The sequence below is a fragment of the Rhea americana genome, unplaced genomic scaffold (assembly GCF_003343005.1).
Source record: "Rhea americana isolate MKP2758 unplaced genomic scaffold, rheAme1 scaffold_27, whole genome shotgun sequence".
In the NCBI taxonomy this organism is placed as follows: domain Eukaryota; kingdom Metazoa; phylum Chordata; class Aves; order Rheiformes; family Rheidae; genus Rhea; species Rhea americana.
Window position 1 is genome coordinate 3,842,780 of NW_028186390.1, and position 15,444 is coordinate 3,858,223.

At 37.4% G+C, this 15,444-nt stretch overlaps 1 protein-coding gene across 3 annotated transcripts in view; it reads right to left on the reverse strand.

Annotated features, from left to right (window-relative positions):
* ELAVL4 (ELAV like RNA binding protein 4) overlaps positions 1-15,444 on the reverse strand; it is a 62,185-nt gene that overhangs the window by 28,480 nt on the left and 18,261 nt on the right. For all 3 annotated transcript variants that reach the window (XM_085308060.1, XM_085308061.1, XM_085308059.1), the window contains exon 2: positions 13,771-14,011. In XM_085308060.1, the coding sequence (XP_085164186.1) occupies positions 13,771-14,011 (241 nt within the window). The remainder of the gene's footprint in view (positions 1-13,770; positions 14,012-15,444) is intronic.

A 15,444-nucleotide genomic window follows, 5' to 3' on the forward strand; every position in this document is an offset into this window, starting at 1 on the left:
GAGGCATGCAGCCTCTGAATTAGCAGCTGTTCTGAGAAGAACAAGGCTGCACTCCTCCCCTCTTTGTCCCAGAACAGAACAGGAACTGTACTATAAAAATCCAGTGTTCTGCAGACAGGCATGAATGGAAAAGAAATAGCCATGACTTATCATCTATCCAGACGAGCAAATCCAAAGCAGAAGAGGAGAAAAATTAAACAAAGGAAGACATAGATTAGACAGATACAGGCTAAGAAATTGTGAAAACAAACCCATCCAGGAAAAATGACAAACATACCAACACAAAAAAACCCTGTAAGCAGCAGTGTAGGAAAATAAATAAATAAAATCTACAACAGGAATTAAAGACATCAATGCATCAGATAGAATTGTGCAATCTGTGGTAGAAAGCCTTTCACATCTAAAATAGGTTGTATTACATCTAAAATAGGCTGCATCACCTCATGGAAAGAGGACATAACACTGCTGGACCAGTAGCACATAAGAAAGCCATACTCTGCTACAGTAAAAAATATATAAGAAAGCAAGCAACAAAACTGGAGACAAATTTAAAATAACAGATATAATCAAAAATGACTTGAGGCTTGAGAATGACTTGAGAATGTCCAGTATTAAAATATGCCATCCCTTGGTTAAGCAGTGATTAAAAGGAGATGCAAAAGCCTAAATATTTCAAATGTGAGAGCATTATGACTGGAGAGGAAATACTGAAACAGGCTACTTAAATGCTACACATAAAAGAGAGGATAAAATTAAGAAAGGATAAAGAAATTATATATTCTGAAACCAAGGAGAAAAAGCACTCAACAGTGAAAACCAGCAGGTTATGGAAGAGGTACCTGCTTCATTACAGCAGATCTGTCCTCCTCTCCTGCATCACATTCCCAAAGCTGGCATTCTCAAACAATTTTAAATCACCAAAGTGAAAAGCAAATGAAAAACACAGTATTGCACAACAGAGCAGAAACTAAAAAGTAGCACGGAAAAAAGCAAGCTTGATTCTCATTTTGCATTGATCAGGCTGTAATCAAGTGGACAATAAGTGTACAACATAGAGATCAAATACTGTATTGTGCATGGAATTTGGTCAAATGCACCGTATTTTTCCACTAAAAAGTGACTTTGGGCATCCAGAGGCAGTCTCTAAAAAGCCCACTACCCTAAAAGACTAAGGCAGCATATGGAGGGACAAGGGGCAGACGAAAGGCAGAAGGAGAGAACAGTAACAGAGCCCACGCACTGATCTAGGTTCCGGCTTTCATGATGGATTCGAGAATCAAACTAGCAGATTGCAAAAGAAATACTGCCTTAACAAAAAGTAACTTGGTTTACAGGAGAGGTATTTTTGTCAGATGGCCAAGAACGTGCTCTCTCATTCAGAGGAACCAAGTAAGCAGTGGGATCAGTAAAGGAGAGCACAGCTCAAAGATGAAAGCCTGATGAATCCTCAAATCTTGAAGCATCTTATGCAAAAACAGTGGCAGTAACACACTCAGCCTAAAGGAAATGGCAAAAGCACATAAAGCTGGCAGAAAATAAGAATACGTTTTACAAAACAAAAATATTATGTTGAACATAATATGCTGCAGGAAGAATATCTGAAACCTGGCCGACTGCAAATTTAAAAAGCCTTGGTAATTTTGTCATTAAATGATTTATTTCAGGCACATTTAGGGTCTTGTACCTAAACAGACTTTGTCAAACAACAGAAAACAAAAAGCCACCAAAACACTAAGAAATGTCACAGTAATTCTGAACAATGACTCAGAATACCTATTCTGTCTCACAAACAGCCTACTAATTAAACTCTCTTTGAGCTCTACTAACCAGTTTTTCCAATGCACAGAGGAAAGTCATTTATTACAGACCGGAATACAAAATTTAATATTAACAACACAACCTGTGTCTGCAGCATTTTTAATCTGATCAGTGAAAACATAAATAAAAGCTGCAACCTGACATCTAAGAAGGTTAATCTGTAATAGTTAGATTTATGTATATTACTTTACACAGCATCTGGAAAGATACTGAAAAAAAAACAATGCCACTTTATCGTGTTCCAAAAAGCATTACCTATAAAATTTTGCTATCCAGACAGACTGTCATGAGCCTACATAAAAATTTGCTTCAACTTTAAAGTAGAAATGTTTTCAACCTTCAAGAATTTTTAAGCAAGAACAGGAATTTTGAAGATGCTTCAAATGTTTGCAATATTCCTGTTAGGTAAGGTAAGGAAAAGGAAAACTGCTTAGAGTAAAAAATGCTATGTCTTTGGTTGGTGCATGTACTAACCAGTTCTATCACTTAAATTTATTGGTAATTTCACTAGAAAGACAAGTAGCTCTCAGAAATTTCTTTTTTGTCTGAAACATAGATTTAGACATTATATTCTCTGAAGAATATTAGAATGAATATTCTCTTGATTTAAAAAGAACAAATTTGTTTTTCAGTCTGGAAGAAAATTCAATGTTGCACTTTCCATCTGTATTAGCAATAACTTTTCTTATGATGATACCCACACACATCACCAGATCTACCATGTCTTGATGTCATGACTATCAGCTATTTGTGGTGGCTGACCACCACAGAAACAGTGAAGATTCGGCACTTGATTTTGGTTAAAATACACTCCTTTTCACAATATTAAACATGTAGATGGGAAACAAAGGGGAGGAAAATACATACTTTTCTTTCCTTCTTTTGTTTCTGGTTTGTCAAAGCACCTGAACATACCTAACTTTGAGTAAGTATGTATTACAATCCTACCAACAGGAAAAATCAAGGTAACAAAGCAGTTATTTCAATGTACTAGAAAGGATAATGACAAAGAAGGTACCAGTCAAGCATTATACAATGAAATTCCCAAGCTGCTCAGGTTTGGGATTGTTTTTTTTTTTCCCTGATTAAAGACAAGAAGGCTTCCAGAGCAGGAAAAATGTTAAAGAACAAGTAGAGAAACGGGAGAAAGAAATGCATTGGTAAACAGAAATGACACAGATACAGCATGTAGGAGAACAGAGGAGTCTAAAAGAGGAATTGCTAGGGAATACTTCCTCCTTGTTACACGTCCTACCTACCATCCTCACAACAGGGCAAGTCAAAACACTCCCTACATCTAACCAACAACATCCTAAGGAAAAGCAGGATGGCCTCATTTTGAGGATCCTAGAATCCTGTAGTGCTAGGAAACCTGTTGGTATTAAATTTATCATGTTTTAAAATACATGTGAGGATAGACTTTTTCTGTACAGGGCAGCAGACACATCAGACCTTTCCTCCCAGAAAAGCAGCCCCTCTAGTACAGCAACAATTAATTATACTGGGGATGCTGCCATTTGTTTGCTTGTAGGTGAGCATGATGTAGCTTTTTGTCCATCTGTTTTTGCAACAGCCCTTAAAAAAAAAAAATCAAATAATTGAAAAAAAAATCTTGGCTCTTGTGAGAAAAATAATGAAAAGAGCTCTTTTTTTTCCCCTCTAGCTGATATTCCACTGACTAAATGGACGCTGTGAGAGCATAAGAACAACAGTACTGGGTCAGACTAGAGGTCTGCCTAGACCAATATCCTGTCTTTAGCAGTGCCTGTAAGTCAGTAACTTGTACTAAAATTCCTAGTGGACAACTGAGACACCTAGAAACATTTGTGAAATCAGGGATGGATCTTCCTCAAGATTGGAGAATGGCATTCATGTTCAACAGACCAAACCAGTGAGTGAGCTATGGCAGAGATGGTCAGCAGAGTCAACGAGACAGACCCAATGGCATAATGCTTGAGTTCTCTCTTTCTGTGCTTCTTTTAGAATCAAAATCTCACAAAGAGAAAAGGCCCCCAAAATTCTGGCATCTATAATCACAGAAACAGGAAACATGGAATCTGGGCAAAATCTGAAACAAAGTTCAACGGAGTATAAAAGTCCGTATTTTCCAGCCAAGGATAGAAAATACAGATGCAGAAAATTCTAAACTAAACTCAGGCTGTACCATAAACAGTTAAAAAGTCAGATACTGAAATACTCTGTCAATGTCCATTCCAGGAAAGAAGTAGAGGATCTAAATTAGGATGTTACTGCAACCCAAAGGTATATGGTTGTCTGTCAGCAATGGCTGAGCCTCCCAAGAACCAATAGAATACCAAGAAAGTTATTAGTGCTGACTATAGAATTGCCAGTGAACCACTTACAAGTTGATATCAAGTTTGGTGGATACCCAATTCAGCTAGCAAAATCAACTATCCTTCAAAAGGAAGAAAATAATAGATTGTGACAGTTGTAAAGGATGTGTAGGTGTAGAAAATGGTGGTAAATCCCCCACTCTACATATGCTGGCGTAAAATGACATAACCTAACCAGAAATTAACCCCTCTCAACTATGAGTCAAATTACATTCTAAGCTTCAAAGTACTGGGTTTGAACCTCTGAAGTCTTCTGGAGGCAAAGGAGAAGGAGAAAGATTTAAGGCCTGAAAGACCTCCATGCAGTAGATAACCCACAACAGGAACTCCACCCTGTCTAGACGGTCTCTTAGTTGAGAAGCAGATGGAAAACAGGGTGGCTTGATCATATGAATGGGTCCTTGCTCAAGTCAGACACAGTTAGAATAACCCCAAAGACAAATTTGGGGAGTGAGGTGTGAGCAGACTGAGCCTGAAGAAACATTTTTTTTCCCCGTTAGTGTAAAAGCTGCCTATAAACTGAGCTAGCAGAAGATCTTGAGAGGATAAAGATGGAGTGCACTCCCAAGGGCAACAGACTCCATTACTGACCTGAAAGTCTTAGCTTGACTGTTCTCAGAGGTCAAGGTGAAGGACATCTTGCAGGGAAGTTCTAGCTATGGGGAAAAGCGCCTGCACTCTACAAAGCTGAGCAAAGATGGAACAGCTGTGGAATAAAGTGGTAAGACCTTCCTAGCTCACAAAATATGAGATATAGTTAGTGCAGATGGATCAAATAATCCTGTTCACAAACTAAAATCTATCTTAAAGCTAGTGTTGGCAGAAAGCACAGTCTTGTGAGAAGGAAGAGCAGGAAATGAACCAATTTCAAACCATTAAGACTGGTTTTGCATAGGTTACTTTTGTTCTTGGACAAGTTGTCTACAAAGAGTGCTGGAGAGATGGCAAGGATGATAGCTGCAGCATGCCTGTGCTGCTTGTTGGTACAGCTGAAGGGTGGAAAGTCACAAGTCAAACAAGAAGTTCTCTTGCACTTAGAAAGAAACAGATGAATGGTGGGGAAGGCATCCTTGGAGCCCTGAAAGATGAGATCTCTCTTGGTGTGCTGTCTACTGCTGCCCCAAAAGGCCCTGTCTCAGATGGAAGCTAGTGCATCACTGCTGCCAAATCTCCCAATGCTTTTCTGGAACTCTTTCTTGTTCCTTTCCTCCCCTTTGTCCTTGTCCTCCTTGGGCTAAAAAAAAAAAAGGAAAAAAAAAGGGGGGTTAGGGACAGAAGAAGCTGGGCATGAGGGCTGAAGAATAAGCTTGTGCTTTTAGAGAAAAAGGGACAATGGGGAGAGAGGCAGGGAAAAAGGCGCACAAGTCAGTGCAGGTAAGGATGGACTGCCATGGGCTCTGCAACTATTATGGTAGGGCTCTACCAACAGAGCCGTTTTGTCTAGTCGTTTCCTGGTAGATGGCATATCTTCCTGCAGACAACATGAAGTGTGGAGAGAAAGTCACAGACTAAGGTCAACACACACTGAAAAACATCAGAAAAAGCCTTATGCCTAGAAGGGACGATTTCAAAGGTATAGGTGCGCTTGTGCTGTTAAGGAGAACTGTATTCCTAATCCTTCCTCATTAAGGTTTATAGGAAGGTGATGTTTACACAAAACAGGCAGTTAAACATGAAGAATAAACTATATATGAATTATAGGCATTTAATACACTTCAGAACAGTCTCAGGATTGAGACTGCTGAAGTTAATTAGAAAGATTTTTCACCGCACAAAGGTCATGCCTTCTTGCTTTCTGCCTATTTGCCCTAATGCTCATTTCGATGGCTTTTTTCCAATAATCAAGAAATCAAAATTCTTTTGTTCGCCTGTGCAAAATATGCACCAGACGACTGCAGAGACGGATGCAAATCTGACTGTTTTCCTCGGCATTTAGAAGAGACATCAAATCATACCAAATACACTTTAGAATTCCAACTGTAGGATACTCATTACTATTTCTACATTCCCTCTCCCACAGTGCTAATGAATTTAGTTCAGATACTTAATGTAAATACTTATTTAGATAATCAATACTAGGGGATTTTCTTGAATCTGCAGCTCTGAGAACAGGATATGCAACACTGAAGTTAGATTTATCTCTGCTAAAGAACAGAATACATTTCAGGAAACAAGAAGCTATAAAAATAAAATAACTAATGCCACCAAATTAAGATCAACCTATCAAAGGTCTTTAATGACATTCAGAAGCATGTATTTAGTCTTTAAAAAATAATTCTAGATTTTAGGCTTAACAGACCCTGAAATACGTCCATTTTTAATGTCTCGTAAGATTTTAGTCCCCGCATCCTATTGAGGGTACTGCAACATTATTTCCAGACAAAGAGATAATCACCAAAAATTAAAGCATGCTCTGCATTTCATCTAATTTACAGAAATAATTTTCCTTTTTCAGACCTCAAATATAGTATTTTAGACTTCTGCACTTCCTCTTGAGCTTCTGCATACTTGATCATTGTTTCCTCACTGTATTTTGACCACTAACTAAAACAGAGAAACAATTCCCAACCTCCCCTTAACAACCTCCATGGACATTTCCTACATTTATTGAAATAATCATGACTAGTCCAGTCTACAAGTCAACATATGAAGAAACTGAGAAAATTCATTGAATTTTGGATTACTTTCCAGATAAATGGTCTTCAGCAGAGTACTCGATCCTTGTTGAAACAAGGAAAAATAATACATGCAGCAGGCTAAATCTCACAACTTCAAGGAAGATCCATGCACAAAAATTAAATGTTACCTCTTAAGAGAGTAACTATAATGCAAAATCCAGAATCAAATTCACTTTAAAATGGTGACCACCGCAGTATATAAATTTCTTCTAGTTTAAAGGATTCTGGTCTACCACTGGTGCAAAGTAGACTAGTCTAATAAGGTCAGTACAAAGTAACTGACGAGGGATCAGTAACCAATTCTGCTTCACAAAGAATTTATTTTATATATATACATATATATTTATCTCCAGACATGTATGCATATATATATATATAGATGTATACATAAAAAAACATCTTCTAAGTCAACAATAGAATCAACTACTTCTACAAGGTATTTTTCTCCTAAACCATGTTATTAGGTGGGCTTACGCCATGAGGCATGAGTGTTTACACACTTTCTAAACAGTTCACAAATCTTATCTAACATAATCCCTACATTCTATAATCCTGTTTAATGTATTTTACGTGGGCAAAACTGCTGGAACCACTAATATCTCAAAACTCACAATCAGTGAATAGGACATCAAATCACAAAAGTAGTTTATGTCCAGATTAGCATTTCAATCACTTAGGATCAGGTAATTTAATGCTGGGTTTCACAGTGAGCTACATTTATCTGCATATAGGTCATATCTTTCTCCTCCAGTAGGAAACACTTAGAGTATATTCTTTCTCAAGGGATTTTGTAAAAACGTATATAAAGTGCTGATAGCCCTTGTATGTGAAATTTTCTGTGAATTCACATTCAATCTGCAGTTTCTAAACATAAATAACTGTGATCTATTTCCTTTCAATGAAAATAAATATTTTTTCCCATGACAAAGAAGCACAACTTTACTAATATCTCAGCAGTTTCCAGCCTAGGTCTTTCAAATGCAGACTTAACCATGCAACTCTTTCTATTGTCATGAACTGCATTACCAAAAGGCCTCTTCCATACAGTTAAACTTAACCATTAATCCTGGTTTTGCTTTGTGTCTTTACAGTATGATTTTGGTTTTGTTTTCTGAGCTTTCAGATTCTCCTCTTGATCCCAAGATGGTCCATGTGTCCATCTATTCTATCGAGTGCCAAAACCTCCCAATTAAAATAATCAAAGCTTCGCTGTTGCAGGCAGCAGACAATGGGGCAATATGAGAAGATGTCGGTTTACTAGAAAAAGTTTAAACAGTGTTTTCTTGCTACCGTGCACTTGCTAAAAGATTCAAACGCTTCTTTCCTGGAGAAGCCTTATTGTAAGGCAACATCATTATACCTATATCTGGCTTCCTCCCTTCCATCTTTCTGCAGGTTTGCTGTCACAGTTCAGAATACCGACAAACGGCTTCCGATCCCGAGGATACAGACCTGCTCCAGCTGCGGCTCTCAGAAACAGTTATTGATTCTAAATGCTGAAATTCAGACTCCTTAAATGTGCCCCAAATTTCAGGAAGCTCCAAGTATCTAATCTCTGTACTGAACATCTCATCACCAGTTCAGTGCTAAGAATAGAAACAGAAAACAAAGCCACCCCGTTCTCCCCCCTAAACCCATTATTCACTATCTACTCTTGGTTAAGTCTTGGTCATTGCATTTTACAGCAATACCTTTTTGGTATTTGCTGGTAAGCCACTAGTTATACAGGGTGCTAGGGAGAAATATTTTTTTATACAGAGGGGCAGACAGTCCTACCTTAACCCAAGCATGGAAATACTTTTGGTTCAGAACTGATTCACATCTGCACCCCCCATTGCAGGCAAGGAATTTAATGGTGTGAAGAGGAAAAGTGAGCATGTGAAATACTGCTCACAAAGATTTTTCTTGCTCTCTGTCATAATGCTGTGCTATTTCTGATTCTGTCATTTTGTTACGTTTGGTTCTTGGATCAAATGGTTAAAGATACAAAGAGTAAGGACTTGAGAATCCATAACTTATGGGCAGAACTACGGATAATACAGCCAATATTTTTTTCTCTCCTAGCATGTGACAACACACAGATGCTAATGCTTCGAGTCAGTGGCTCATCCATACCTCATTTTCACTGGAATCATCTATGTTTATATTACACTTATAATGCCATCTTCAGTTCTGAACTGCAATCTTAATCTAAGTCTGTACCGGTCCCATTACAATTACCTGAAATAATAAATTACAGATGTAAATCTTTGTACATTAATCTTAAAGGAATTGCAAATTCAAAAGGAACAATTTAAAATAGGGTTGTTTTTTTTGGGCAGAGGAGTATTGAAGTTCCTGATTATGCACGTAAAGAACCTCAGATTGCACCACACGGCAGGAATATGCAAACGCTGTCATATGTTAAGTGATGCACAGAAATCCTGTATCAATAAATGTTCTACTTCACAATGTGCCTGAATCATTATAAGATATGAAAGATTATCTGAGATCCAAAGAGTTGAGATACTGATCATCTGAAGATTAAGAGACACGAATTCCTGTGTAGATTACAGACACACATAAATATAATTCTTAAGAGCTCAGCTCAGGCCACCAAGTCAGTTAAAAAAAAAATAAAATCAAACACCTCTGTTCCACCCCCAAATTAAGTCAACAACGACAACTCACTTGGCCAGCAGCAATTACAATGTCTCTCACAGACACAGTGCTGACTGGACCTTTTGTTTTCAAAACATGGGGCAAAATAAATTCAGTGTTTCTTCTCTTAAAATTCTCTGATGAATTCAAATCCTTCCCTTCTCCTGGTTAAGTCAATAGGAGATTTATCACTAGCTTTTTGGGGACAGAACAAATAACAGCTTGCATCTGCAATGCTACATAGTCACTTACATGCACGGGGCCTCGCATCCATCTAAAGCTGTAGTCTTCCTCCGTATAGTCATCTCCTGTCATCTTACACTTACAAAATGTTTACGCCATTTAATTTTTTTAACTCAAGTTCCTTCTTCTCATTTTTTGAGAGCAGCTGATTAAACCTGAGCAACTGGGTTGTTGGACGAAATATGCTGTAGCTATGAAATAGTACAGCAGGGACCAGTTTCACTGTTAATTTAAAATGCTAGAATTAATTAGGTAGCGTAAATGAAGAATTTAATAAGCACACTTTACAACCACAAGTTCTGCTTTTATTAAACACCCCTACCAAATGAAGGCAAGTATTTTCAGTCACTCTGTTTTTCCTTGTCTCATTCCCTTAAAATTTCTGCAGTGCAAAAAACATTTTTGCTATTTCAACCCCTCCCCCACAATTAAAATGTATGCCTGAGTTGTAGCTTCTCTTTCAAGTCATTAGCATCTTTTAAAAATGCTACTGTATATCCTGCCTGTTCTGAGAAGCTACCAAACAAAACCGAAGTTTACAATTTTGGTTTTGAATACCAAATTAAAGGCTGTCTTAGAAGCTGTCACTCCTATTCAACTCAGTACGGTGTGCTAACCAAATTAGCATTTTTTTTTTTTTTAAGTAAAGGAGTATGCTTGTTTAAACATGTGTCTTTCCAAAGCGAGGGGTAACATCACGAAACAATTTTATTTAAAAAGAAAAAAAAACCCACCACTGTTCTAAAAGACCTGCAAAAACACTTGGAGCAAGTATTATTGTTGATAAATTAACTATTTAATTCATTTAAAAAATAATGATAAAACAGTCCAGATCATAAATTCTCTCATAGGGATCTTGCATGTTTAACAGACTTTTAGCTCGAAACTCCTTGGAAAAAGTATTTTTGGAACCTAAACATTATTTCACAAGATCTGTGCACTTCCTAGGAGGACAGGGGAAACAATCTTTTACATCAACCAACTAAATCTCATCTAGCCTTGGAAATGCATTTGAGATTTTTTAATACGGTTTTGCCAGGCTAACTATTTTATATGCTCATTTGACATATAACCTTTTCTATTTTTTTTGAAGCAACTTCTCTTTGCAGTTAACTTTCTAATTTGGTTTCCTTGTTTTATCTAATGTTTTATCTTATCAAGAGAAAGGAGAAACCAACTTACTGTCTATGAAGAGTCACGTTTTTAATGGAAAGTGCTGTAGTGTTTATTTAAATAGATACTACAGCAGTGTACACTCAGCCGAGATTTAATAAAACTGCACGGAAGTTTTGAACCAAAACAATGAAAAATCCAAAAGCAGACAGAAAACAAACCAAATTGTTTCAGACATCTCCATCAGTTCAGGAAGAATATCTTAAGAATTTACTATGTATTCTGCAATAAAGCTTCACTGTCAAAAAAAAAAAAAAAAAAGAAAGAAACAAACCCCATATACCATACATTGGATCTTAAAAATAAAAAAGCCCATCGCTGAAAAGATAGTTGTTCCTACAAGAGCTTACTGGTTTAAAAAACAAAGAAACCAAAGGAACCAAAACCCCAAAAACAACAACAAAACTCACCCCCAAAATCCCCACAATGTAAAACCACATACACAAGATGATCCTGTAAGATGATTAGGTATGACCTCAGTACATTGCTAAGAATGTGCTAAGAACCTTCAAAAAGCATTCACTTGTTCTGGCTGAGGACAACATTTAATTCACATAACTCTGAATTCAATGTGAGGAATGAAAATGTACCCTAGAAGTTAGCAGTGATGCAGAATACCTTGATAACGCTCCTGAAGCATTAGAAGATTAAATTCTGTTTTCAAAAATGGAACAGAGACTTTCGACAGCAATTCAATTTTACCAAGAACTTGCTGCTTATGTACCTGTATCTCTTAAAGAAACAACATGTAGGTTCCTAAGTCATTTGGGGCTGATGTTCTCAAAGCATCTGTGTAATTTTTTCTTAAAAGAGTGGTTGCTATGAAGCATTTTATTGATCATAAAGATTTAGGCATTTTATACAGGAAAAGAAAGAAAATACACAGAGGCAGAAAACTACCCAAGAACACGTCAAAGGCCACATAGCCAATTTCTTGATTCCTCAAATAGAGACAAAAGCCTTGAGACAGAATGAAACAAAGAGAATACTGTTTATAACGGATGAAGTAACAGTTTTCCTTCCAAAGGCTGCCAGCTCTCTATAAAAACAACAGATACAATAACCAAAATTTTAAGATTATATTGCAAGGAAACCACCACAAATTTGAGGCGTATAGGAAGCCAAAAACACCATTTCTAAAACATGGAACCTATCATGACCAAAATTCAAGCTAGGTACTCTAGACTCCTGAATATCCTGATTTAAAAGCTATCTTAGTTACTCAGTTCTGTTTAAAATAACTGAAGTAACCTGTAATTTAATTTCTCAAGATTATTTTCAACTGAAAAGAAAAACAGCAATCTGGAGCTGACTATTTGGTAGCAGATATCAAGGGAGGTATGTCATACTGGGATACTGGGCCAGTCACGCTTGCAAAAGCAGAGGACTCAAGTTCTTTGGATGGAGATTTCTGGGGTTAGAGGAGGGCATGAGTGATTTTTTCTTTTAAGGTAAAAATAAATAAATAGATAAATAAAAATCAAACTTTCAATCTTTTTTATTTCATACCTCTGAAATCCAAATTGGAAGATATGCTGAAATAGACACATCGTAGTCAATGTGCAAAAGGAAATTCAGCTGAACTACATTTCTGAGGACTTGAACTGCCCTGGGACTTCTGTCATTTGTTATGTGCCTCATGCTAAACTTGAGCATTGCTGTTTGTAAATAAAAAAAGAAACATTGAATGTTTAAAAGCACTATATAGATCTTCCTAATGCTGCCCATACAATGGCTGTCAAGCTGTTACAGAACTAGGTACAATGATTTATGTTTTAAATTCCTCATTTTTACAGTGTCTCTTTTCACAGAATGCACACCCAACTTGCCAAGAGTGCATTTGATAGAAAAGACAGCTCCTGTTTTGGAACCCTTTCCTTCCCGAGGCTGCTGCACTGTGCTAAACATAACATTGGTGATGCACAAAACAGCAGTGAAATTTCAGCTGTTCCCCACCTACAGTGTGAGTAGACACACAACCTATAAAACTAACCTATAAAACAAGCAATAAAAACTGATTGTTCATCCCACTGTCTTTTTTTCATTCTGTGCATCAGTGAATTCCTGGCTACAGCAGCAAGGATACAGAGCAGGTAGGTATATCTGTATCTGTCCACACCTCCTTTAGCAATGGTGCAGACACGCATTTCTCCTTTCTGAGGTATCATCTCTAATAGTTTTTTTTTAATTTATTTATTTTGAAGGCACAGTTCTATCAGCAAGTGCTGTGAGGAAAAGGATAATGGCAATGTAAAGAGTTTTCTGGGAGCAAAGTTAAAATCTTCTGCCAAGAAGCACAAATCTGAATAAAATTCAGATCAGTGGCTCCTGACTACAGACCATTGCTGCTCCAGAAAGACATGGTAAATAAACTGTGATGGTCGCGCAGAGCCACTTTGATTTTTAAGTATTGTTTATAGTCAAAAATTGATGAAGGTATGGTAGGGTGTGAAAGAAATGGTCTGAATCAAGAGTGGTCAGTTATCTCAAGCAATTTAGGCGATCCTCCTACAAATAAGTCAATGTTAAATACCATAAAAAGGAATGATCAGGAAAAGAATGTCATCATCTGAGCTCTATTATAAGAAGTTGCATACCAAATGTGTTACACACACATGCAGACTGGTAATGTTCGTTCTTCCCCTTAGATCTGTACGTAGGCTGAAAGACAAGCGGCTCCTCCTACAGCTGTTCTAGATCCAACGTGTATCGCTAAAAGCTAAAGATTTACCATCAGAAGTTTATCACTGTAATCGTGGTATCCCCCATGCTAAGTACCTACAATACGAGCATAAAGGTTTATCTATTCCTAAATGTAAAGTAACCCTGATGTATGTAAGAGTTAACAATACGCAAGAGCTTACCTGTAATTTTGTCTCTCACGAGTTTGCAGGATTCTATTTCACCAATGCTCCCAAAGAGACTCCTGAACTCCTCCTGTGTCATATTCTGGGGTAAGTAGTTGACTATGAGGTTGGTTTTGCTGTCATCTGTAGCAGCCCCCGTCTGCATAGGGGAAGGGCAGTTTCTACTGTTGCTGGAGGGTCCATTGGTTGTATTGGAAGTAGGGCCATTCGACACCTGAGGCTCCATGGTGCTAATTATCTAAATAAAAATAAGAGGAGGGAAAAAAAACCCTTAAGTTTCATAGATACAACTGCTATTTTTAAAGATACTTACAAACGAATGAGTAGGTAGCATTCATGGCCAATTTAGATACTTCAACAAAAAAACCCAGCTTGATTCCTCTGTTATTGTTGCAAAGTAGGTCATGCTAGTCTTTAGCTGTGAGCATATACGAAGATGCAGTTAAAAAAAACACCTCCTTTTTTTGTTAATGCAAAGCTGATTTCTGCTTTCATCACACAACCATTTTCACAAATGTATATTTAAACCACATAAATTTAATTATAATTTAAGGTAATAATCATAATTAAAATTACAGTTCCATTAAAACAGATGAAATAAGTGTATGGCTCTATATGAAAAGGTAAAATATTTTACCTATTTAATAACTGTATCACAGAGTGCAATGACAACAACATTAACCAGGCACAGTCAATCTGCAAAGCGTTGTCATTTGAATTCCCTTAAATTAATAAACTCCTGGTGTCCCAAGACATACCATTTACTGGTTCCGGTGATGATGACCTATATTCTCCAGTTATATTTTTCACTAATGCACTGACATCTCTTTAAATAATAAAGCCCTGGATTTGCAAACTTCAGAGATACAAAGATCTTTAGGTATTTACCAGAATCAAGAAGGTTTAATTAAAGAATGGCATATCAGGCAAAGGTGCAGATTGGAATTTTAAGCAGTGGACCTATCTTGAAATGTGAAACTCTTAATTGTCACAGAACAGATTCAAACAGACTTTTTAAAAATGTCAAATCCAGTTTAACAAGGTACATGCATGACAGTCTCCCCACTGCTGCCAGCACAACTAATCACGCGAGTAAACCTGTCTGCATGTTTATCGATAAGGATTGAAAAATGCAAGTTTTCATTTGAAAACTGCACAAATTTAGACAAAGAAAGCATAAAAACCTGGGTATTTCAGACCTTTCCTATATAGGTATTTGCCTCAACTATCGCTCCCAGTTTCACTGTCACTAGTGCTGACAAGGGAAGGGCAATCGGGATAAACCCAAGCAAACGGCAGCTTCTGCAGTCCGCTGCAGGGCTCGTGATGGTGCAGCTACACCGACACCCGTTCTCCAGGAACATCCCCAGGATGGGCAGAGTCTTCCTCGATGGAAGACCGCAACAGAGTCAGGGATACAAAACGCTGCCAGGGACAAGAGAATCTTACTGTGTACGATGAGGAAATACAAATCCGGAGGAGAATTAAAGGACTAAGATACCATACAGCCTGAACCTCGTGTTCATCTGATCTTGTAATTATTATAATTACTCAAGACTTAATTTGCTTTCTTTTTTAAAGACAGGGAGGTACATATTGTGACAAACTAAGCTTGTTTTTTTTGTGTGCTTTCCCCCCACCATGAAATTACAACCCCTTCCCCCCCCCCCC